Source organism: Dermacentor silvarum, chromosome 5 (genome assembly GCF_013339745.2).
Source record: "Dermacentor silvarum isolate Dsil-2018 chromosome 5, BIME_Dsil_1.4, whole genome shotgun sequence".
Taxonomy (NCBI): Eukaryota; Metazoa; Arthropoda; class Arachnida; order Ixodida; family Ixodidae; genus Dermacentor; species Dermacentor silvarum.
In genome coordinates this window covers 64,977,046-64,999,855 of record NC_051158.1, presented here as the reverse complement: position 1 = coordinate 64,999,855, position 22,810 = coordinate 64,977,046, and the positions used below count along the sequence as shown (strand labels likewise).

At 45.7% G+C, this 22,810-nt stretch overlaps 1 protein-coding gene across 2 annotated transcripts; it reads left to right on the top strand.

The window, feature by feature from the left end:
* On the top strand, positions 1-19,933 carry LOC119453422 (pleckstrin homology domain-containing family A member 8). 2 transcript variants are annotated; one of them, XR_007467145.1, is made up of 4 exons: positions 1-236; positions 5,745-6,047; positions 14,778-19,179; positions 19,315-19,933. XR_007467145.1 is itself a non-coding variant. In XM_037715450.2 (3 exons), exons 1-3 carry the CDS (start codon positions 132-134, stop codon positions 16,029-16,031), a joined length of 1,662 nt encoding a protein of 553 aa, XP_037571378.1. In that variant the 5' UTR covers positions 1-131; the 3' UTR covers positions 16,032-19,933. The 2 variants fall into 2 exon arrangements, 1 of the variants encoding a protein (XP_037571378.1); XM_037715450.2 differs by having other exon boundaries at positions 14,778-19,933.
* The last annotated feature ends 2,877 nt before the right edge of the window (positions 19,934-22,810 follow it).

Below are 22,810 nucleotides of genomic sequence, written 5' to 3'. Positions count from 1 at the left end.
CCTCTCTCCATCCAAAAGAGACATGGCTGACCCGTGATCCGTCGGCAGCGCTCGCGCGTACGCGGCGTTCTCTCCTCGCCGTTTCGAACAAACTGCTGCTTCCCTCCGCCTGCATCACAAGGAACACGGCCATGGAAGGCGTGCTGTGGAAGTGGACCAATTACTGGAACGGTTGGCAGCCTCGATGGTTCATCCTGGACAAGGGTATCCTGACGTACTACAAGTCCCAGGACGAGGTGGGTCTCCTTGCGCGACCCAGCAAAGCGCCGGAAACCGAAGCCGGCGCTGTTTCGCTGTCAAGCGCCTCGCTCTGTGACGCGTCCGTGGCCCTGGTGCCCTGTCACCTGTCACTTTACGCCGCCCATTCAGCCAGCTGCAAGAGGCGGCACCGATTCTAAATGCGATGCCGCTAGCCCGTGCAGCGTGATTTTAATTCGCGCATCGAGAGAAGCTGTGGTTGCGTTTGTTCCATTCCTCTCTTTTTTGAGCGTGGTGTCGGTCACCTCTCAAATTTCGCCGTTAGCGCAGCATCGAGTGCTCCTACGGCCCTGTTTTGCTGGGGGTGTGGTGTCCTTTCATTGACAGTGCGAAACTTCAATCGCCCAACATATGTGAACCTCGCAGCACTCGACAGATGTGGATCGTAACGTTAGTTGACGCCGATTTGGCTACTTGGAAGATTTTGACATGTTAGTTAGCACCGTTAACAAAAACAGTGACTTCGGAACGCACAGCGCGCTTGCTCGCGCTTAGTGAAAGAACGTGGCGTAAGTTGCCGAATGTTCTTTTTTGACGCACTTTGAAACTGGTATGCTGGCAGGAAACGGCATTTGTTTAGATGCCGTGCGATTGCTGCGGCGCATCGCAGCGAGCAGTCGGTCGCCCCTACATGCGTGAGCCTCGTAGTCATAGAAACGAGAGATGTTTATAAGGCGCTGGATTAGCTATCGAGAGGGGGAAAAAACAAAAAAACAACTATTTTCCAATCTTGCATAACTGCGCTGTTGAGAAGCAGCCAGTTTAGAGCTGGTCGGCTAGCTAGCACCTACAATTGGGGATGAACGCGATGCAGGAAATAAGAAATACGGTTGGTGAATGTCACAACCAGTTGCAAAAGAAAAACACGTTTGCCATCGCTTCTATTCATTTCAATTTCAAACTAGTTGTGAAAACATGTTTACAGGAAACACTGTTTGTTTCCCTCTATGTGGCAACATTCAGAGCTTGCTCTTCACAGATGTGAGAGTTGCCCTGCTAGAAAGATAAACCATTGTTGTCGCTGATAAGTCTCTTTTCCGTTATCACCTTTGCTGTTGCTTGTTGCAGGTGGACATGAAAGTAAATTCTACGGCGATATCTGTTTTAGGGACTCTCCAGGCTGTATCCGAGGTGTTGCATCAGGTTGTTGCATGATGTCATTGTGGCCAACCAGCGCTGAAATTTTGCTTGTCAACAGCAGCGCTGTAACAAAGACTAGTTAGTTGAGGGAAACACTTTTAAGTAGGACATTTCGGGATTTCGCGTCAGTCAATTCAACGCTCATGTTGAGTCACATGTGTCCAGCTCCTAAGCTGGCAGGGCGACAGCGTGCTAGAACGTAACAGTGCCTACGCTCTTCGTAACATGCATGGCTGGACGTATCAGGCTAAAGCAAAAGTTGGTACAGGCACACGTCTGTTGTCGTTTGAAATATTGTACCGTTTTCATTACTTCTGTACTGCACGGCAGCAGCATGTTTTGATTACACACTTGCACTGTCATAGCGCCCCCTGGCCAGCGCCAGTTCCCCATAGGCAGGTCATAGCAGCTCTCTGATATATAACAGTCGTATCATCACGTCACAACCACTAAAAAAAATTCCGAGAGAATGCATGTCACGATGAATGTCGACGGTAATGCAATTAGCATTAAAGCAACGTATCGACACACCGTATTGCCACCTCCGACAAGAGTAATGTGTGAGGTGTGTATGCAGTCAGGCAGAGTCTTCTACTTCCTCTTCGAGCTCCTCCCACTGCTGCTTGTGACAGGGGCCAGAATGGTCAATGTACACTTAGCACAGCTGAGCTGAATCTCGTAGATTACTTCTGGGGCACAGCAGATGAATGCGATGATGTGTAATGCTAATCGCATTAACATAAGTCATTTTCCTCTTCGAGCTTGCGCTGCTGCATACGGACGCAAGCAGCAGTGACCGAAGTTGGCATCAAAGAGTTTCATTGAAAAGTGGCATATACCCAGTTGGTCTGACGGTTGGTTTCTAACTCGGTTGCTTCAGCACAGCAGCCTGATGTTTTACCCATTAGATCATGTGCTACCCAGTGACCAAAGTTGGTAGGAAAATAGTTTGGCATGGACAAACAGACAAAAACATACCGCAAACTGGGTGAAGTTCCCAAAGAATGCTCAAATTCTACTCAAAGATTTTCAGAGGAAAGGTACCTCAGCTGATTTAAATGCCAGTATGTTTCCTTCTGAATATTTAGTCTGCGTTACCATGACATCAGCGCAAACTGAGCAGTGTTCGTCGAGCAGACTTGTCAAAGGGCATTGCAATGTATAAGACAGTCATCAACCAGCACTGAAATCATGTAAGCTAATTAAAACCTGCAGTACAGAGTTAAATGCAGCATAGAGAAGGGAAGGAGCAAAAGCCATGGTTCCTCTGAGACGATCGTTCCCATGTGTCTGCGAATGTTTCTGCAGCTGACATTTCTCAGAACAGCCTGAGCCTTTTGTGAGTAAAATGCAGAACCTTGCTGTTATTGCTTGTCACTTTGGACAAAGCTGCAATATCATTTTTTTTTATCTCTCATTGTTTGCTGCTCCCATCCACTCCAGCAAATATCTTCTTTTTTTTTATATATTCCTGGAGGTTAACGTTCCCAAATAACACAAGAGGTATGAGAAACGTAGTTATGAGGCTCTAACATTCACCAAAAGTGTGGTGGATGAGCGTTTTTGCATTCCACACCCATCACACTACGACTGATCTGCTTACAATTGTGGAACGGGTAACTCTGAGTCGAAAAATCTAGCTGCTTCAACATCTTTTTATGCTACCGAAACAGTGCCAACGAGCGGTAGAACTGTAAGTGAGCATTGTAAAGACTGTCACTTTCTTTTATTCGTTTTATTATTTTCCCCATGAAATCTCGCCACTGCTTGTACTTGTGCTCCTTTAGGCCTACTGTACTAAATTTCAAATAGATCTCAACATGCACCCCTATCCCAAGGGCTAATAGTGTATCCAAAGGACACACTATTAGTCTTTACATAAATGATTTGCCACACTGTTACATAAATGATTTGCCACACTAGCCTTTTCTATATGTATGCCTGCTGCAGATGAGACAGCAATAAACACCACTGATAAATCTGTTGAGTCATTAGGTGCTAAATTAAACAAAAATCTGGTAAACATGTCAAGTCACGGCTGTAAAAACACATTACAGATTAACCTCAAGTTTGTAGTCTTTAGCTCTCACCAAAGGCAACCAAGTCATATTCTCTGTATCTCGGTTAGATCACGTTTAATTGCAGCTCGCAACTGCTGCGCATTTCTAGTTGCTGAACTCGAATCTTGTATGATCGATTTCCCATGAGACGTGTTTACTATGACTATGAGCGTGTATCGCGCATGTTTAACGTTTAAGTTCCTGGAAATGGGGTTGAAATAATGTGATTACTTATTTTTGTATAAGTTAGTCTACAATCATTTCTCCTCTCAGTGTTTACTATCAGCTGTATCATTATTTGTGCCATTCCAGAACTTGCGTAATTCAAATGTTTTCTAGTCAAATGAACTTTTACCTCAAGTGTTATAATGCATGTTCTAATACAACAAAATGCCTTGCGTGATAATCTTGACATTTGTAAACCCAATGTGTGCTCTTTGCTGATTTGTTTTTGCTGTTAATTCTTTTTTTTTTCATTGCTATCATGTACTGCTGTTCACATTTCGTGCTTCATTTTCTTTTTTCCTTTGTCATTTCACAAGTGTACCTTTACCAAGGCTTATAATTGAATATGGGCACTTCAAAAATAAACTAATTGAATTGATCGTAATCTAAAGTATCGGGATCACATCACATGGATAGAAAACAATATTGTAGATGGCATCCGCATCGTTACAGCTCACCTTTTTTAGTCACTCTATACCTATCCCTCTCTATTACTCCTTTATTGACTCATATTAATTGAAGTACATTCTGTTTTAGAAATACATAAATCTTAAAGCTGATGTCGTTGCAAACCTTTGCAAAATGTCACTATAAGTTGCTTACATCTAGCGCATTCTCTACTAATAATATTAACAAACAAGCCCTTCATGGCAATAACATTCTCACAGTTGATGAGCTAGTTGGTTAAAAGGTTGGCATACTTTAGTTCAAATTTCACAAGAGTAAAGCTCAGACTGTAATAATCTCAACACTATACTAGACAACACTAACATTACAAGGTTGTCTTCTCTTGCCAAAAGTATCTACTAACTGCGGTAAACAGTTCATTTTAATTCATTTCATTTTGGAACAAAATACCATCTCCAGTAAGATCGTCTCGGTGTACTTAGTACTCGTTTAAGAAGCAATTGACGAAATACCTAATGACAGAGGGAGAAATAATGAAGCTGTTTTTGCTTGTTGCATGCTCTATTGGTGTGAAGTTTATTTTCTCTTTCTCCCGTAATATAATTTTTATAAATAGCACATTTGTTGCATTTGTCTTGCATTGTTGCTTTAATAGCCGGCCTTTTTTTAACATGTCCACCACTACATGTTATAGAGCTAAGCTTTTTATTGTTATGCTTTACCGTATTACGTGTCAGTACATTTTGTTGCAATTTAATATTTCTCATACATTTAACATTACAGGAGGTCCCCATACAGTCACTGACTCTGCATCTTCCTTCTGTATAAAAGTTGTCTAAATGTGTATACCTCTGCAGCAACACCAAAAATACGAATTCTGCAACCCATGATGAGGTTGTGGGTGCAATTCCTGGCCACTGTAGCTGTGTTCCGATAGGACAAGATGCAAAGGGCACTCGCGTACCAAGCTCTGGACGTATGCTAAAAAAAAGTCCGTCTGAGGTGATCAGGTATAATCTGGAGCCCTTCACTACGACATTCATAGTTACCCTGCTTTGAGATGTCAAAACCAATCAGTCTTGAAGTCAAGGTGTCGCTCATGCAGTGACGTCGAGGGCTTGGTTCGTATATATTGTAGGCATTTTACAGCCTCAAGGATTGACTTGGGGTTCTCTATACCTTCGTCACAACGCCTTGAACCCATAGTGTTGCGCACCTTCTGGGAGCACTGCGCTCCTTTTGACTATTCTGCGTGCTACTTGCCTTAACCACGCCCTGTAGAGTCCAGTTTGTGTATCTTTGTGCTCCGAAACCACCATTTTCTTGTGAAATTATTACTCACTTTCCTCTTCGTCAGTCATGCTTTTCATTAATACATTTTCATCTTTCACCCTAATCATAAACGTGCCTTGTAGAGGCTTATTCAGTTGCTTTATCTGTATGTTTCGTAAGCATTTTTCTAGCGAAATTCTTCCTCATTGTCTCTCTTAGTAGTCGTGCCTCTCATTCACATTTCATCTGTCACCCTAATAATCAAAAGTAGCATGCCAGGCATATGGTTGCGCTGGTCCCATGGTCTTGTTCTGTGAGTGAGACATGTAATGGTGTTCACCATACCCCCCCCCCCCCCCCCCGCCTCATTTTCTACACCAGGTGAATCAAGGCTGCAAGGGCTCGGTGAAGATTTCGGCGTGCGAGATCGTGGTGCACCCGACGGACAACCGGCGGCTGGATCTGGTGATTCCGTCGGAGCAGCACTTCTACCTCCGCGCGCCCACGCCGTCCGAGCGCCAGCAGTGGCTTGTGGCGCTAGGCAGCTCCAAAGCAGCTACGACGGCAGCAGGGAGCCACGCAGCACAGCCGCCCCGGCTCGGTGGAGGCGCAGGTGACCCCGAGGGCAGCCTGCGGGCCAAGAAGGCCGAGCTGCGGCTCTACTGCGACCTCCTCATGCAGCAGGTACCCAGCCAAAGAATTCTGACCCAGAAATGATGAAGCATCGATGTCCTTATATTATTGGGAAAGCATTTATACCAACACTCCACTTCACTTGTAGCATCAGTGTAGCGTCCTGGAGACATGCTCACCTGGCCAGCTGCAGCCCGCCTCAAGCAGCGAAAGAGAACTTGAAGCTGGTGTTTCACATATGCTACAAGTAACACACCTCTGTTTAATAAGGTGTGCTGTGCTGGAACTCCAGCACATGAATGTTAATTAAGAAAAGAGCACTTTGAAGCATGAGCAACACTTTGTGAGACGCTGGCCACAGCACAACTGATCGCAAAACCTTAGGCGCAGGAAAAATGAATACACCAGCTTGTCTCGTGTGGTTGCATATTGAGGCTAAAGACTACCTGCCGAGTGCTCTTCGACCTGTGTGCACGTTACAGCACCTGCACATCTTATATAGATTAACCAGTTGTGCTAATCAACAAGGGTCCCAGCTGCATATACTGGCAGATCCACCATGAAGCTATTGCTTTGACAATCTTCTGATGGTTTCTGCTCAATTATTTTTATTACACAGTCACGGAAAACGGCATCCCCATTTTGTGATGACAGCAAACATAACCGCTTATTCGGCATGTGCACTTATATGCACACTGCAAGAGCCGTGACAGCGCCGATCCAAGAATGAAGCTGCAACAACAGAGGAAACAGAGCAGACACTGATGGAATGTCTCCTTTCAGTGATTTGGTATTTATTCCACAAGGATATCTAGGCCTAAGAGTGACTGCTAAGTTTAAGACTAATAGAAGGCGATTAAGAGAGATTTAATAAAATGTTTTAAAAGATTAGATTAGACAGGTTGTAATATAAAGTGCAGGTAGCTTATGTTCTGGTTGAGATTAAGATTAAGAAGTGAAGTTGAGGCAGGACAGATTCCTGGAGCAGATAACAAGTACTCTGTTAACAGACCAATAAAATGAGTGTCAAGGCAGAGAAGCGCATTTCAGGACAACAGGATTCAGTGGCATGACGGGATTGGGGAGAAAGTGTCCTTGTTTGAGCAAGTTGATATTGCATGATCATTGTTCCTCTGTTGGTAACACATGAAAAAAAAGTGTGGAGTAACATTGACTCACATAATACTAAGTGTGGCCCTGTCTCTCCATTCTCCTTGTTTTATCATGTTCTACCAAAACAGAGGAGATAAGGGAACCAGCGGGCATAGGATGGTGCCTTCTGACACAAGATGGGGGTAATGGGAGGACGCTGGCAGAGGCCTGTGTCTTGCGGTGGTCATAAATAAGCTGCTGCAGTGATAGGTTGGCAGACTCGAATTCACCGACTCGGATTGAGGCCGACCCGTGAGTCCGGCTAAGTTGAATTTTGGTGAGAGTGAGTCTGAGTGAGACCTTAAGCAAAAATACTTTTTTTTGGAACTAGTCTGAGTGTGTTCTACTTTGAAAATCTCTGGCATGCCGACCTGTGGCTACAGCTGATGGTAATAAAGCAGCGTAAAAGGAGGTGTATGGAATGTTGATAAAATGGGGTGATAGTGCGAACATAGATAAATGTAGACAAAATCGTGAGCATGGCATGCATACATAAGATTTCAATGCTACAGCATCTAAACATCATGGCTGCAACCTTCCATTTCAAGTCACCGCAGAGTATGGATGCCATGGCCATCCTTATTTCTCTTCATACAGTAAAGCTATGAATCTGAATATTTAGGTTCCTGAAATGCTGCAATGCCAAATAATGTCTGACTTTTTAAAAAAACATACAGGCGGTTAGCGGCAAGCTTTTTTTCGAAAGTGAACGAAATCTGTTGTGCATACAGCAAGTACAGTACAGTTAAACCTGCTTATAACGAACCTCCATATAACGAATTCCTGGATATAACGAAGTTGTTCAATTCCCCGCCATTACTCCATAGAAGCACATGCATTTGAGACCTCTACGTAACGAAGTGGAAGCGGGAAACCCCCTCGATATAACGAATTTTCCCCTCCGACCACCTAGAGATTTCGCCCCAAATTTTGTCATTTTTGCGCGAGCAGCAACCGGAAGCACCTTCTCCGCCGCGATGGAATGCGAAGCGAGCGCACGTGTGCGTGCGTGCGTGTGCAAGGCAGCCCGGCATCCCTCGACCCGGCGATCTTGCTGCCACGGGCGTGACCTTTCCCCCTCCCTTCATTCAAATCTGATCCTGCCGCTTGCTGCAGCTGGCCTAGCCCGCCAAGCCGGCACTCTCTCCTTTTCCAGCTGATGTTGCCGACGCGCTGGTACACGTTGTGGCACATCAGACTCGATGAGCTGGACACGCACTGTCAAACGCTGGCAGCGTGTGGAAGCGCCGCTGGAGAAGCGAGCGAAGAGACCTTCGTGCTGTTGTCTATCGCTTCAACGCAAACTGAGCGCCGAGAACACACAGCACGCAGAAAGCTACGAGCCGCCGACGCACCTACACCATAGAATAAAGACCAACTTTAGAGAAGGGAAACTGTACCTTCCACAGCGGTATGAAAATAAGAAGCGGCAGCGCATGGAACTCACTGGGGTACCCGACAGATGGCGCTGCTCAAACAGGAAGAGGAAATATTTTTTTTTAGTGCAAAATCCAATATAGCCGTTTTTTACCGGTCGCGCTCGCTGGTACGCGCCACGCTTGCCCGGCTAGCGTTCGGCGGGCCTCCGTGCCTTGCCGCTTAGCTTGTGCGTTCTAATTGCCAGGAGACCAAAGAGCCTCTACTAACGCCCATACAAACAAGCCACAAGTGAGTGAACAGGACGTACGACTTTATTGGTCGAAGACAAGCAGTGAACCTTCTCGTACAAGAGCAGCAATAAAACTTGCATGTTAAGATAACCTGAAACAATAAACGTGAGCTTGTAAACTGCTCACTTTTGTCATTGCACATGGTGGTCCGGTAATGTGCGACAACCAGCAGCGCAAGCAGATTGTGTCCCAGATGTTTGCACCGACAGTCACCGTTGAAGATTAGCAACTTGCATTCCGAAGCAATTGGGTGACGCAGGCATCTGCTGCCGCACCCAACACAGCAACATGGACTACCGTGCGTTCTAGCATTACCTCCTTTCCAAGCTGCACGTTTATGTTTGTCTATCGGGGCCACTTATATGTCACTGACACTTGGTGCCCCAGTTTCTCTCAATATGCACAAGTCGGTTTCGTGGGCATCACCTTCGGCAGCCACTTTTGCGGACCTTTCCACCCAGGTGGGTATCAACTTCATACACTTCCGACCATGTAAGCATGTATGCCAAATCACGGCCAACGAAGGCCACAAGCAAAATTTGCACACGGCTGCAGCAGGAAAGGACGGAATGGGGAGCACCAATCACGGTGCGTGTAAATTGGGAATCTATGTTGCTGTACGGACTGCAGGAGCAGGTGCTTACCTCGAGAGACTGCTTCCCAATGCAACTTACCAGGCCCCCCAAATCCGAAAAACGTAACACAGCGACCACGACCAAGTTTCTGCAACCAGATTCTGCAATCAACCACTTCAGTGTAGCTTGCACAAAAACCCAGGCTATTGAGCAAGAAGAGCAGTTTTGAACGAGACCAAGAATTAGATATGGGAATGAGAAAGCTTGCATTCAGCAAGCCACTCTGCTCTGCAAGCAGTGAAGGCCAATAACATTAAGAAAAGTGAAATGCTACATAGCACATGGTGCAAAGGTTAATGCAAGACACATGCCGATGCCGCATCTGCTATTTCAGGAGAGGAATTTAACATGGCAACGTACCGTAGAGAATACTGCTACAAAGATGTTATGCTAATAGACAATGACGGGCCTTAAGTATGAGCAAAGAATCAGTTCACCTTTATGTTTGGATAAGGAAGAAGAATGATATCTAGCAAGAATGGGGAATGAAAAAGCTTGCATTCATAGCAAAAATTTATACGTGGCACAAATTGAATTTTACAAGGCCAGGAAGCTGATTAAGGAAGGGCAAACTGATGGAACTCTTTTGGCCAGCATCGTCCATGCTTGTTCAGAGGTTGCAGGCGGGTGATTCCACGAGAGATCAACATGGGTCCAAAAATTTATATTTTAGATTTCATTCAATATTTTATATTTTGTGCGCATATCACTCGGTAGTAGGAAAGTGAACTTGCCTTCTTTGACAAATGGATACTTTAGGAGAAAAAAAATATCGAAGTTCTTCAGGTTGCAGCCGCCATTTTCATGCACCGGGCATTCTTGCAAATTCACAACAATGTGAAATACAAAATATTACGGCTACAAAGAATGCATTTTCTTCTGTAAAACGTATACGTAAAGAAGAGTCAGCAAGCGTTGTTTGAGGCTTCTGTGCAAAACGGAAGTGTTTTAGAAAAAATTCTTAATTTGCTACACTTTTCAAAATTTGCTATATTTACGCATTTTTATCTACTAAACTAATGCATGTAGCCTTTTGAAATTTGGTGGGCTGTGAGACCTTAACCTGTTTAACGATTGTGCTGAATATTGTTGCTGTAGCGCAAATTTCCATTTTTACAGTTTGCCTCAAATGTGAAGTTTTGAAGAAAATGAACACTATTTAAAAATCAAAATTAAAAAAAAACCATCGTTAATTTTTCTCAAAATTTCGTAAACAGCTGTCTACAGACACTGGAAAAAGAACATTAAAAAACATCTTGCATTATTTTGTTTTTAATGACAATATATGGTAGAAATGAGAGCTTCGCCGGGATGCAGCACGGTGATAAGAAATAGGGACATCGGGGTAAAAAGAACGTCTATTAGCCTCTGACTTGCCTAAACTTGGCCATGATTGCGACAAAAGGGTAATTTTACCCTTATGGTTAATACTTATGCATAAAATACCGTTTAGTACAATACACATTCTCTTGAATGTGAGTAAATATACGTCAACAGAGCAAGCTTTATATGGCTCATTTTATTTAACAAGTGTGCGTAGCTTGCAGCGCAGATAATTGCAGGTTTAACGGTGAACTCCCTGTGCATGTACACAAGTACCAAAATTTACGGCAGGTAAAGGTCTCTAAAAACGTTGTACTCGCCATGGCTCCGTCGGCAACGTCATTATACAGTATAACTTAAGATACGGTAGTTGGGAGGGGGGGGGGGGAGGGCGATGGCGTTGGTTAGGGCTGATTTAGCTGGCAGATAGTGCCAGCGGTTGCTCTCTTCTGCCGCCTCTTTAAAAAGGGGGTTGAACAGGTGGGCAGAGACGCGACACTTCCTCTCTCAGAAATTTATGAGTTTGGGGAAACATTACCTGTTCCGCACACTCTTAAGGAAATTGTCTTCTGTGCGAAGTCTCAAGTAGAGCGTTTGTGTTTTTATTGAAGTATTGGCAGGCACAGATGAACTATTCCGCGTTAACAGGGAAGGGGGGGGGGTGTTCGCGGAACTAGTTCTTACTCTATGAAACAGCGTATAGCTTCTGCGTGACGGATTCCTTAAACCACTCCTGGATGGTGAGGTGATATTCAAAGTGCTGAGAAGTCTTTATATAAGGGGTGATTCATTGGCACTCTTAATGTAATCTGCTGCATCATTGCCTGCAAGTCCAACGTGGTGGTATCCACTGAAACTTCAGAATGAAATGCCTATTGCTGAGCTCCTGAGCTAACATCAATGACTATCGGCCGAACTTGCTGCCATACAATGCACGGGATAATTGTTGGAGCACCACTGACAAATCCGAATGGATGATAGCGTGCTGAGAACGCGTCCTCAGTTTACGAAGCACTGCAGTAATGGCGGTTCTTTCCGCATTTTCAAATAAGACCAACTGATCCAGAGGGCCAGATCACGCAGATCTAATGAAGCGAATCTAATAAAGCTTGCTCTTAAGAGGAAGCTTTAGCTCGGGCCCAACTCTGACGCCGCCTATTCAAATACATGTAAAACGCAGAAACGGTTTTCTGAGATAACCACTGGGCCGATTTTACTTAAATTTGTTGCATATGATAGAGAAAGGTAAATTCTAGTGACTGTCGGACGCGAAATGTCGATTTCTGGCCTGCATTATTTAACTGGAATTTTCAAGAATTGGTAAGTTTGAAAAAAATAGAGGCACGAAATTTACAAATTCGTAGCTCTGCACCTATATAAAAGATATCGCAGACCTGTGAACGGCATCTATTAGAGCATTCAAAGGAGACAAATTTGATATGCCAATTTATTTCTTACATGAATTTGTTACATTGTTTACAAGGATTTTGCACAAGTTCTACACACAAAATAGTAGTCTATTTTAAAGCCATGTAGAATATAGCAATTTTGTGCACTTTAGATTTACTATTCGGTGCAGTTTACAAGATTGTGATATCATGTTTCATTGCTGAGTTAGAGTTGTAAATTTGATAGTTTCGTTTTCTGAAGCTCTGCTATTTTGTCAATTTTATTAAAGAGTTGACGACTTAAATAAAAAAATCGCAACCAACAGTCACTAGAGTTTCACTTTTCTTTTAACTGCAACAAACGTCATCAAATGTGGTGCAGCGGTTGCCGAGAAAAACGAATTCTCGTTTTACATGTACTTAGATAGGAGCACCCAAGCTAAAGCTTCACTTCACAGGTCACTTCACCTCAAGTTAAACAACGCGAGGTGTCGAAGAGCAATAAAGTGGTCTTAGCACAAATAAGCAACTAGCACAAGTGTACCAACTAATGAAGCCGTGCTTGCCGTGTTCTGAAAATACCGGTAAAAATTTTAAATCCAGGCGAGAGGTCACGTGGGAGGCCGATGATGATGAACGTTATTTTGCGTTTGTAATGACAAAAAACAATAGTGTTACTACTCAAGAGTAGGATGTATAATTAGGAATAATAAATATGTACTCTTTGTCATAAAATAAAAACACTTCGATAAGTCTGGGAGTAAGTTTGTAGGTTGAAATTGCACTTACTACGGCGCCTCTAGCGGGAGACGACGGAACTCACCGGGGCAATTTTTTTGAAAACGGACTAGGCTTGGTTTATTAGCCGCGCCCGCACGGTCGATTTTTTCGCCCTCTGTGGCCATTTGTTGAACTTGAGAGTGTGAGAGCCCTGCCTACACTGCTAGACTTTGCCGCAACGCAGATCGCTTTCAAGATGCGGCCTGCGCGACCACGCGCCACCCCGCTATCCCTCCCCCCTTGCTCCCTCTCCGGTGCCTCGAGCGCAACGGAAGAAGGCGCGCTTCCTCCCTGCTTTTCTTGTGCGCGCGAGATTTAGACGGGCTCGTCGGCTCCCCTAGCACGTTTTCATTCGCACATACGGCGTGCGGCGACTGCGTTATCGCCCTTGGACTTTAGGGTACGGCCACGCTTGCGGCAAAAACACGCAGCAAAAACGCGCGTCAGAAACGCGCGGCAACGCGTCATGCCGCTTGCGGCAAAAGCGGCAGGAATTGGGGGTCTTGCGGCGTGCCGTGCGAAATGGGTTCTGCGGCACATGCCGCGTGCCGCGAGATGAAGAACCAATCAAGAGCGACGAGGGTGACGTCACGGAGTCATCACAATCGGAACGCCGCCGTTCCGCATCGGGTTTTCAATCGACGATCGTTGTCTCTCGCGTGAAACAACGAGCGCTCGCGATATTGCTCGCCCGTTCGGAGAGCGTGGGATATCTTTTCGCGCTGCCGCGCGGCGAGACCGGCGAGACGCGCGTGCCACGGAGGCCTCGCGGCAACGCGCTGACGCGCAACAACCTGCCGCTCACTGCATGACGCGCGCGTTTTTTCCTGCTAGCGTGGCCGTACCCTTATATACGGAATATCTATGAGCCAAAACCAATTTTAGGGCCACAACGCGTCATGGACTCCATCTTTATATAGCAAATACGGATCTCAAGGGTCATACTTTTGCTGGCGGAAACCGAAAATACGTCATAGTTGTTGCCCCCGGCACTTTGGGGAGGCCAATGCCATCGTCAAGCCACCAAGCCAAGCGACATGAAAAGTCAAAATGGCCGCTCGGGCCGGCGCAGGGTGGCAGTTCGCAACGTATGATGCGGGAACGGTCCCACAGTTGCGACGCAACAGCAGGGTTACCAATGCATTGAGTTCTATGGGAGCTGTGCCGGGACCGGTCGAAAACGACGTAACAGCCGAGAAAACGCAGCCCCCGGGAACGTAACAGCGAGGTTCTACTGTAACACTATACGACGCTACGACGCCATCGTGACGCTTGCTCTTCGTTTCCAATGCCTCGCGCTTGTGCGAAACGACACGCGTCCACGCATTCGGGACCTGGTGCGACATTCCGAGGATGAGTGCTTCGACGAAAACGGAAAACGGGTGCGCGTTACAATTGAGGGCGCGTTAGAATCGAGTAAATACGGTAAACGTTTATTTTTCAAATTTTCGTGCCGAACCTGCATATAACGAAATCCTCTTTATAACGAAGTTTTTCGGGAATTTGTCAATTTCGTTATATCCAGGTTTAACTGTATATCATAATTGTTCCTTTTAGGTACCCTAAACAGCCTTTAGAGGGGGTTTTTGGAAGTTCTGTCACGTCGTCGTCCCAAGGAAACCTTTGGCTACTGTTGACCTTGCACAAAATGCCCACAAGAATGAGTTTTGGAACTTATTGCCGCAGCACGATTGCAACATCTGGCATTAGGAAGCACGTACTATGGCTGCTTGAGTTATGTACTCTTTACGACACTAACCTTGTTCATAGTTGTCATTTTGATTTGTTTCAGTATGTAGTGTACACTGCTTGATATGTGCAATCCTGTTTCAGGTGCACACCATCAAGACCTCACAGAGTGGAGGCGAAGAGGATGCTGCCAAGGCAGGCGAAGCAGCTGACCTGCTGCAGGCTACCTGCGACACCTTCATCACCACACTGGAAGATTGCATGCGCCTGGCTGATGCAAACTTCACATACGAGCTGCCCCACCAGGAAGTCCGAGACTCGGCCCTGCCACACGAGGCCCCACCGCCCATCGCACCCGTGGTCCCAAAGTCCCTGCAGAGCGCTCATCCTTCTCGACGCCGGCGGAAGTCCAGCTCCGTATCCTCTTCTTCAGCTACATCTGGAGCCGCCTCTTCCACAGTGTCTACACTGGACAGTGCCAGGCAGCGAGGTCAGCGACCTGACCAAAGCACCGATGGGGCACCATGCAGTTCCGGGCCTGTCCAGTCTAGTGCGACCTCACCTGGTTGCACATCAACCTCGTCTCAGTCTTCTGCTGCCACCAACCACGTGACGTCGCCTGCTGATTGTGTGCCATTGCCGGGCAGTGCAGAAGGTTCAGACAACACAGAGTCTTCATCCGCCGCCGACAGGTCCGTTGTTACCTCGACGGACCAGCCTAGTCTAGTGGCCAATGGGAGCCTTTCGGGTCATCTGGGCCGGCCACGCACCTTCTTCTCGGTGATGGAGCACAGCTTCAGTGACCTTGCCCTAGGCACTGGAATTCCGACAGAACAGTTCCTCAACAGCTGTCGCTCCATCCTGGCTGTATTTGATGTCCTCGGCTCGACGGCATTCGTCCCAGTCAAGATGGACATCCAGGGCAATATCGGCAAGCTCCAGGCCAGGTACGACTCAGACCCGTCGCGCTTCAACATGCTCCTCGACATGGTGCAACAGGAGGTCGATTCGGCCACTAACACCTCCCGCAACTCCGCAACGGACGCACTCCTGTGGCTGTCTCGTGCGCTGGCATTCATCCATGCATTCCTGGAACAGATCCAGTCGGGGAACCCCGTCCTCACGGACTGCGCCTCAGTGGCATATGGTGCCACCCTCAAATGCCACCACGGCTGGGTGGTACGGAGCATCTTTGCCGTAGCGCTACGAGCCATGCCCGATCTGGAGCCGTTTATAGAGGCCATGGCTCCTTCATTCGAGGACTTTCAGCACCCGGACTACCGGAAGCAGCTGTTTACCGACAGCAGAGTGTACCTGCAAGCTCTGCGGGAAGTGCTCGACGCACTGAACAGTTTCTACATCGAGAATGGGCTCGAGCCGCCTGTCCAGAAATCTTGAGCTTTCGAACCCCTTGTGCCCTTCGTGCATGAATCAGTGGGTCAGCCCGTGATGAGGAACAGGAGCCGAAGACTCGTGCAGCGAGGCAGTGTGCCCAAACTGAGCATGAAAAGCTGACGATGAAAGGCAGACTACGTACAATGCAGCGGCTGGAAGTGTTAGTGTGTATGCATGTGTAGGCACGAGGCATCTGCGTGTGTGGCTGTAACAATTTAAATGCGGGGCACATTCCCTGGTATAGTCAGATCCCACCAGAGAAAGTGAGTTGCTAGTCAGTTCACCTGCTCAACTAGCAGGCACACTTTTGTAAAGGTGCATGTAGTTAGGTGAAACGACTCATTGCCACTTGGCCCTATGACTTCCGTGCTGACATAACTGGCACTCTTAACCTTGGACCAACTTCAGAGTCTTCTGCTTGCAGCTTTAAAGTTTATGAAATTCGCAAACCTCTCTGGCGTGCTACCATTTGAAAATGTCGGTGTCACGAAAAGTGAGTTGCAGAAGATGTAGCATTTATCAGCAAACTTATCAGTGCAATACTTATCAGTGTTGTCAGGCATTGACAGCAAATAAAGGCAACATGCTGTGTGAAATAGACAATGCAGCTTCTGCCAGCATGTTTCACTCTGCACGAAAGCGCATAGAGAGCTCAAAACAAATGAAGTAGCTTTGGAAATATTTCCCCAGCAGAAACACTTCTCTACCTTTAAATGAATGCAGAGTTTATTTTCTATTTGCATTTACAAAGCGCCATATTTCATCCTCTACAGAAAATGCTGCTCTGTTTATAAGCCACCCGACATTACTTTTTTTTGTGTGTGGGTATGATGGAGGCGCTGCTGAAATCTGTATGCTTTCATTTTTTTTGTGCAGTTTGTGATAGCATTGGTATGAGCACGCTCATTTTCTTTTCAACGACAGTAGATGTAGACACTCGGTAACCTAAGAATTCTTCAAAGTGTGCCAGCAGTTTCTTTCAGATAGGTTCATCTGCCTGGGTCATTGGTGGCCCTGTCTGTCCCATGTAAAATTTCTGCCACGCAAACATTGTTGGCGGCACTAACTAGAAGCATTGCCGACGATCAAGCGTACAGTGTTATCTGCTCAAGGCAGCATGCCCTTTGCTCGTCTCAGTTTCACACGAAATAGAGTCACTGCAAGTGAGTGGCTTTTTGCTTGAAATTTAATATTGACTTTATTATGAGGTGTGCTTGTGTAACCCGAGTAAGCACTGGTAGGATATTTATGCACTATGCTGATACAGTGTGTGTCAATTTTAACCTTGACATTTGAGTAATCTTGAACAAAAAGTAACAGGCATGCATTAGGCAGAGATCTATTAAACATGAACTTGTGTGCAGCCTTGCACATATGCTTTAGCTGCATACCTTGTTGATTAGCGTACTGTTTTCTACAAAATGTTATAGAGGCAACTCTGGTGCTATTGCCTATGGGAACCGCAAGTATGATGGCTCAGCCAGCTTTCGAATGATTTGCAGTAGACAGATTCACCTGGACTTTGTCCTGGCTTCAACTGGCGTTGCGTATTTCCAAACTTTTTCAGCTATCTCTGTATAAATACAATATTTTGCAATGATTATGCTTGTGTGCAGAAACGTATTCCCTCCATGCATTTAGAAAAATATGATTGCTTGGAAATTTAGGAAGATCAAGCACAGTAAACAACACTGCAAGAATGTCTGAAGCACAAAGACAAGACAAATCCATACACTACGCGTCATTCCCAATGTAACTAAACAATCACAGTGCCAGACGTCCCTCTAGTAGTACTTGTAGACTTCATGTGCAGTAGTATTTACGTGTTGCGTCGGTGACATGGATTGCATAACATTAGACGTTAAATCATGCTAGTGCGCCTAGAGAATGAGCTCTGTGCTTCATTTTAGAGAGCAGAGACCAGTTTCAGATCCTAGCTGAGAGAGGAGTGAGTCGTACGATCGAAAGCCAGCAGCTGACTGGCAACACTGTACAGTGTTCGTGCACTGAGCACTTTTCTGTGTTGTTCCTGGCCGAGCACATTCCATAACAAGCCAATAAGTTATTTTTACTCCATGTTGTGATTCTGACTCGCTGTCCTGGCAGATCAGCTATGCCGTTTTCACTTCGGAAGATGTGTGAAAAGTGTAGAGTGGGAAGGGTAACGGGATAGCTCAACTTGTAGCCATTGGAGATGTCACATCAATTTTCTTGAGCTCCCTTGTTGTAAATATCCGTGGCAGGGATTTGCCAGCCACTAGTCCAATAGAAATGAAATTACGTATATGTTGAATTGTTCAGGGCGCTTCGTGTCATGGTGCTATCATCATCTTCGAGTGGCAACTAGCTTAGATGCACATTTTTTTGTTTCATTTCCAACATAGTGTGCCAACACTTCCAGCACATAGTATCCATTGCTTTGCTTGGTGCTACAGTGGCCAGTGAACTGCCACCTGAACCCCCTCTTCTCTGTGGAGTGCCTACTTTATGTGACATCAAAAATTGTGTCAAGTGCATTGGCTATTTGCAACTTTTGGCTCATGTATTAAGTGAAGTAACATTGCATTTTACCAGCTATTGCAGTGTTGCAGCAGTGACCACTTATGGGCATTGCAGATCTTGTGCTGATTGTCTGCATGTTAGTGCATACGTAAAATACTGAAACAGTGCGCGTGAACCAGACTGCAAGAAACAGTCCTTGTCTCATGCAAGCTGTTTCAGTATGAACAAGTAACTCGACTGTATTTCCATTCTTTTGCAATCTGTGTGTCGACCTGCAAGAGAACACTTATTTGTAGCTTGCAACTTCTGCACAGGCACTCGGCATTAGTTCTATGCCTGCTCTGTATCATTATTCTGCTTTGTCATCTCTCTTCATTCATTATTTTGCATTTAGTAGCATTTATATTTTTTAGCAATGCCTAAGTTTCTGGTCAGAGTGAGTCATTCTTTGAGAGCCCACCCAGAATTTGCCATTCCTTCACATTGTAGGCTTTTGAAAAGAGGTCATTGTTTCCTAATGCATGGGCATCAAGTGCCTCGTCTCTGATCTGGTGTTGGTTCTCAGAAATGTTCCTGCCACTGTGTCTGGTAGTGCAACTCATTTAACTTGCGCTGTGTCACAGCACATCAGTGAACGAGTCTGGTCTTGGTTGTAGCATCATTCATCGTCTTGCCTGAAGATTGTAGTGCATCACTGTTCTTGCTCTAGGTCTGATTTCTTCCTTTCGTTAGGAATATGTATGTTAGGAGTATGCTTGGAAGTGGTGGCAGAATATGATGGCAGGTCATCGACCTAGCCTGCAGCTTGGGCTAACTCTGCACATTGCTGTTGATAAGATTCTTGCAGATAGACCACACCATTGCGTGGCACTGCACAAGTGCATTTGGTAGTTGGTTTTGTTGAAATGTTTCTCTGCTTGTTTGATGTGAGGGCCACTAATGCCGCACTGTTGGTGTTGATGTAATGTAAACTAAATTGCAGCATCATAAGAAAATTTAAGCATAGCAGGCTTTTTAGTAACCAAACCTCCCGTGCTAGCTCTTCTTAGCTGGATTTTGCTTCTGCAGGCTGTCTTTGCTTCTGCATCTCTTAAGAGTCTAAGATAGAGTGGCAACATGCACAAATTCATCCCTGTTCTTTATTTTTTCGCCTCAGTCAAGGAAGCGTGTTGTGTGCAGTGATGTAGTTTTGTGTGAAAGTGTTCTGTAATATAAGATTATCGCAGTAAAGGTTTATTATACGTCTAAATGTACATATATGTACAAACTGAGGTGGAGCTGTGCCTTTGTATTCAGCTTTATGACGTGTCAGTAGTTGCACGAGCAACTTATGCAACATCCTGACGCATGTGGCAGCTTTAGTTGTGCAGTTGAAATCTTGTCAAATAAAAGTGTCTCACGTAGAACTTCATGCCGGAGCTGTTGTAAATGACTTCCGACAGGGCAACTGTCGTGATGACTGGTTCGCTTGTGGCAACAACTGCAACAGCATATGGGTGCCTGACTGTTTGGTATCGTTCCACGCAACAGCCGAATTGGTAAGGGTCTATAGGCTGAATATTTACGGCGAATGAAAAAGCTGGCTGCGTTGTAAATGTATACAAAACCGAAACTTAGCAGTGCTAAATAAGAAATGTCTGAAACACGGCGCACATGACGCGTTTCCGGCGCCTGCAATCTTTTATTTTGATAGCAATTATATGAACACTTAAAGCGCATTTCTGTCGTCGCCGTGAAGTTCCGTACAAAGTCCAAGGGCGATAAAAACTCCTCATGCGGCCACGCGCGTCCGCTCGGGCCGCTGTATCTTGAAAGCTATCTGCGGCGGGAACAGAGTCCGCCCTGCGTTGTGTTTTCACCTTTTCCTGCCCTTTCCCTCCCCGGCGGAAGCGAAACGGCTCTGATTGGCTGCGCACAGGGCATGAGCGCGTGCCTACGCAACTGGCACCGTGCCTATGGGCCTCTTCGATTATCCGTCCCTGACAGTCGCGGACTGTCGGCGAGATGCTGCATACGCAACGCTCATTGGCTGAAAGCACCGCCTCGGACAGTCCGGGACTGTCGGAGACGGATAATCGAAGAGGCCCAATGACTCACGCTCCGGCGCCGGCGAGCCGCCGCTGTAGCAGGAGCTTTAGCATTACATGGCCGGCCCAGGCTAGCGTATACAAGTCTCGCTTGAAAAAATTGTTCGCGTTACGCGAGCAACAGCTCGAAGGTCAATTCGCTCGCTGCTGCTGCTGCGCTTCTTCACTCCAGCGTTTTGACAGTTTCCGCGGTCATCGAGTGAGATGTGTTCATGTTTGCTTGTGCACGCGTGACATCATGCTTGTTAATTTAGTTAGTATGCCTTGTTTATACGGCCGATAAAACTGCTATCCTTAGTTCATATAGCTGTCCACTAATTTGCTGTCGCAATCAATGCTTCGCCTTTCGGACGAAACTGACTTTTTTGTGTTCATCATGCTCATGCCACCAGCAAAAGCATAGCCCTTGAATCTTAGGAGTACTTCTCGTTGGGTGAGTTGTTGCCTCCACAGTGCAAATTAACAACACACAGAGGAAGGAAAGACAAGCGCCGTCCTGTCTCCTTCCTCTGTGTGTTAATTTTCGCTGCTCTTCTATTATACATAGCCTTTGAGATTTGCTTCTGTAACCTAAGGAGAGCCGTCGCTGTGCCGTGTATTTGTGTATTTAATGGCGCGAACGCTGCAATGACACGAATTATCCTTTAGTAATTGCATCGCCATGCTCGTCTTTTTATTGTGTTTTGTCTTAGCAAGAATTGTTTTTCGCAAGAAGGCCGCTGTGGATATACAAACATAGCCTGCTCAAAATAGCGGATTCATTGTTCCAGCATAGAGAAAGAAATTCAACAAGAGGGGACACTCGGCAAAAACTAGCTACAGGAAATATGTCACGCTATAGTATTGATGCCGAACATTGGCTGCCGAGCATCGCAAAAAAGAAAGTGAAATTACGTTAACAGACATTGTTTTATTTTTCTTTTTTATCTATGCCGCGAAAACTAAAAGGTTTTGCTTATTAATGAACTTAAAGTTTGCGACTTATTGCGTTAACTAGCGACAGGCCAATGACGCGCCAGATGCATGCTTCATCCGCCAGACACTCCACCGAAGCGAGCGAAGACGGCTGCGCGCACGGCGACCCGTCTGTTTCCTTTTCTTTTTTTAAATGCGAAGCATTCGCGAGCATTTGCTACTTTGACAGTATCTATCTATCTATCTAGCCGCCTACGTCTTTGCACTCTCATGGTCATTTCGTTAACTGGTTATGTACCAAAATTGGCATACTATGACAAGAGTATACGACGAACATAAATGGTATGTCATGACTTCAATGTCATCACATGCATGTCATGTAGGTCATGAAACAGCCGCCTACATCTGGGTGCTCACATGGTGGCTTCGTTAACTTGGTAGGTACCAAAATTGGCATAGTATGACAAGAGTGTATGACGAACATAAGTGATAGTTCATGACATAAATGTCATAATATGAGTGTCATATAGGTAAGGACAATGACCCAGCAAAAAAAGATTAACACTCAAAAACCACTGAAATAGGTTTGGACGTCGGTACTAAGTGAAGGAAACACTAAAGGATGATAGTAAGTGATAGTCATGAGCATGACTCAGCAAAAATTACAATGAATCAGCCAAAAAAAGATGAATACTCAAAAACCACTGAAATGGGTTCGGACGTGGGCACTAATTGAAGGAATTAACACTAAAGGATTGTGGTAGAAGTCATAGTCGTGACCATAACTCAGCCATAACTGGCTATAACCTGAAGGCTTTCGCCTTAAGATCTCTTAGGTGGAGCCAAAGGGACTCCTGAGGACTCATGACATGCGTGGCATGTAGGTCATGAAAGAACCGCCTACGTCTTGGTGCTCTCATGGTCGTTTCGTTAACTTGGTAGGCTCCCTGCACACTGCTTCGCATAACATCGATTCCTACAGGCCGCATAGGCGCCGACTACGGAGGGGGGGGGGGGCTAAGACCCCCTTTCCCCCCGCTCCTAAAATGTCATTACCAGAGTCCTGTTACCCAAATCGTTTATGGTTTATCTCTCTCTTTGTAGTTGCCTCAACCTTTTCCCTTCTGGGTGGCTTCTGGGTGGCTTTTCCCTTATGGTGGCTAAAATCTTACTGCATCATTGTTGACGCGGATGTGCACGACTTTTATTCATACTTTCGCTTTATTTCTGAAACTCCTGACAATAGGAAAAGAAGCACATAAGAAGCACCAACGGCGG